At 36.6% G+C, this 3,178-nt stretch overlaps 1 protein-coding gene across 1 annotated transcript; it reads right to left on the bottom strand.

The window, feature by feature from the left end:
• Positions 1-814: 814 nt before the first annotated feature.
• LOC115779575 (granzyme B-like) lies at positions 815-2,473 on the bottom strand. The gene is made up of 5 exons (XM_030728321.1): positions 2,409-2,473; positions 2,177-2,324; positions 1,526-1,658; positions 1,134-1,373; positions 815-1,030 (listed from the first exon to the last, which is right to left on the bottom strand). Exons 1-5 carry the CDS (start codon positions 2,461-2,463, stop codon positions 836-838), a joined length of 771 nt encoding a protein of 256 aa, XP_030584181.1. The 5' UTR covers positions 2,464-2,473; the 3' UTR covers positions 815-835.
• Between the last annotated feature and the right edge of the window lie 705 nt (positions 2,474-3,178).

Genomic DNA, 3,178 nt, shown 5'->3' with positions numbered 1-3,178 from the left:
TTCACTCTGTAAGCTGTACAGTCCAGGAAACCAGTGCTGTCCTGCTCAGAGAAGAATGTCTACAGTGTTTTTTCTACTAGTTCATTTATATATATATATATATATGTATGTGAAATTTGCCATGCTACTGCAGTACTACACACCCACAGTGAAATCAGATATGCCATTCTGAGCGTAATTTTTATTGAAGTCTGCAGCACAATAAAAGAAAACCAAACGTTGCTTTCATGCAATCTGAGCGTATGATACAAAATATTATTTCTTCAGAGAAACTGAACCGAACCTAAACAACAGCAAAACACAGCAACGTTAGACAAAAATAAACAACAATAAAGGTGGAAAATAATAACAACAACAACAATAATAATAATTTTTGTGTGAATCAATAAAACCCCAGATCACAATCCAAACATGGCTGACATCACTTATTCTAAAATTTGCATCTTGTGGATTTGTTTGACCATTTTTTAATACATGTGTGTATTTTTGTGTCAGGTGCATTAGATAATTTCCATATGATATCTTCTTAATCTATATTTTATTGAAGATGTGTAAGAATGCAGAAGAGCCACAGCCATTCATCAGAGCCTATTTTTGTTATGAATTTTGAACCAATCAGTTTGGCCTTTCTGGTGCTGCGTGGAGCTAAAAAACAATTTTCCTGTAAGGATCGCTCTGTGAGCACATCACACGCAGTCACATGATTTAATAGCTGATGCAGGCTGTGGATAAAATGCTACATTTTATGATCTTTATGGGCTTCTGGTTCCTTGATGCAGTTTAATGACATTCACAGGTTAAACCAATTGTTACAGAAAAATATTAATCTTGTTATTTACATTAAACGTTTTCTGACACAAAACTTGAACACTTCTAAATCTTGTTTCAAAATCTTGTTGATCCACTGAAGGTGCTTTGAGATGTCTGTATAGACATCGGGTGAATGTGGGTATTTACAGTCAGAATTTTTGCTAAAAGACACAACACCAACAGCTATCCCGCTGCACACCAGAGGACCGCCACCGTCACCCTGTGAGGAGGAAGGATTTTAATTTGTCTGCTTGATATTTAATTTAGGTCGTTAATATTTGTTTACAAAAACCAGCTGATACTTTAAATAACAGAAAACATACGTGACAGAGTCCTTTGTTTGTGCCATATCCACCTGCGCAGATAATGTTGGGAGGAAGAAGAGAGGGACACCACTGGCTCTGACATACTTGTGGGTTAATGACGGGCACGTCCGTCATTCTCAGCTCATCGTCTAATCCCCATCCTGCCACCTGGCACACCTGATTATCTTTGAGTTTTATTTCAGCAGGTGGAAGTGGAATTACTTGTACTTTGAAGCCTGTCTGATCTTTGCTAGACAACTGAAGACACAACATGAGAAAAATGAAAACTGTCCAGTATTAACATATCAAATGATTAGGAATCATGTTACAGTATGAAACATGTGTGACAATGTTAATAATTATACCACAGAACTATCCACCTAAAACTGCTCGTATAAATACATACTTACTTTAAGGAGCATGATGTCACTACCCCACACAACGTTTTCATAATTTGGGTGCTTAAATTTCTTTTCGATGGTTATTATTTCATCATATCCCTTCTTGAGATTTTGGCTGCCAAGAACAACATGTGTAAGTTTCCTGTAGCAGTAATTATTGAGAGGTGGTCAGTACATTTCATAAAGCTGAAAGTTTATGTTCAAACAATTTGAAGCTGCAGTTAATGAAGGAGTGACTGCTGGCATTGCTGTAATCAGTGTTCTCATTTTCTTATTCTCCCTAAAAAAAAACATATTGAGCTGCTTTACTGAGCTGTGCATTAAAAAAAAACAACAAATAAAAAATTTGAGTTATTTGAACTTAAAATGAATGCTGTTCTGAGCTTAGAGAGCATGATGTCATCATCCACCCCAAGATTGTCTATAAAAGCTGAGTTAAACCTGTTTTTCCCTTTCAGATTATGTCAAGAATAAATTAGGCTGCTTATTAATGAATCCTTAATTGATTATTATCCATGTTACACTGACAACAAAAACTTGGAAAAGTTAGTTTATATAATGTTGTCATTTTATTTTATACTTCCTGAAAATAAAAAGCAACTGTTCAAACTGTTAATGACATGAATCAGAGACTGCAGCAGAAGACGTTGGATTACTCACGAGTCATCACAATGTGCCGAAGTTGCCACAAAGTCTTCGCTGATGAGAAATCCTCCACATACATGACCGTTGTTATCCTGCACTGAGACCATATATGGCAGTGACTCCTTTGGGGCTTTTTGCCCATTACTAATTCCAGCTGTGAGCTCTGATAAAATGCAAACAAAAAAGTGACTGAGTTAATGTCTCATTTGAAAGCCAAAGTTCGGTCAGGTATATGTGGCAGTCTCACCAATGCCTCCGAGACATGTCAGCACACACAGAAGAAACTTGCGCCTGCAGTGCATCACGCCAGCAAGAAACTCACTCTGTCATCCTCTCTGTGCCAAGGAGATCATTTAATAGATTCAACGTCACCATCTCGACTTCCTTCCATGGAAGTTATTTTTATTATCTTATTTAATCTTGCATGTTATGGTATCTGTTACCACAAATTTTCATCATACCTAAAGGGCAGGTTTTTATGTTTCTTTAAGTAGTTTCAGATTCGCACAAATACAAAATTCAGTCAGGAGTTCCTCAGGGGTCCGTCTTTGGGCCATTACTCTTTAATCTTTACATGCCCCTATTTGGTACTGCCATAATGAATCATAGTATATCTTATTATTCTTATGCACATAATACAAAATTGTTCTTATTATTCTTCTCTAATATAGCCCCTGTTCACAAACTAATGAGCTGCACTGATCACATTAACTGCTGGATGTCTCTAAGGTTAGAAACATTTTATCTCAAACTGACTCAGGAATTGGTCCATATCATATCAAGCAATTTGACTTTTGTAATTTTAGGCACCTTCAGCCTCCTAATTTGGTCAAATTAGTAATTAGGTCCCTTTGGGGTGTTCAGGACCTGTTTGTAACGTTAAGTAAAACTTTGGTGTAAATTTCACTGATCATTGAATGAAGTACTAATGAAGTACTGATGATTTCCAGCTGTCACTGTTTGGTTGCTTTGGCTGTGGGTAAAGCAGCTAACGCAAACATTTTGAATTCTGTGATG

The sequence above is a fragment of the Archocentrus centrarchus genome, chromosome 4 (genome assembly GCF_007364275.1).
Source record: "Archocentrus centrarchus isolate MPI-CPG fArcCen1 chromosome 4, fArcCen1, whole genome shotgun sequence".
NCBI lineage: Eukaryota > Metazoa > Chordata > Actinopteri > Cichliformes > Cichlidae > Archocentrus > Archocentrus centrarchus.
Note: the sequence above shows the minus strand (reverse complement) of the source record. Positions and strands in the feature narration are given on the sequence as shown.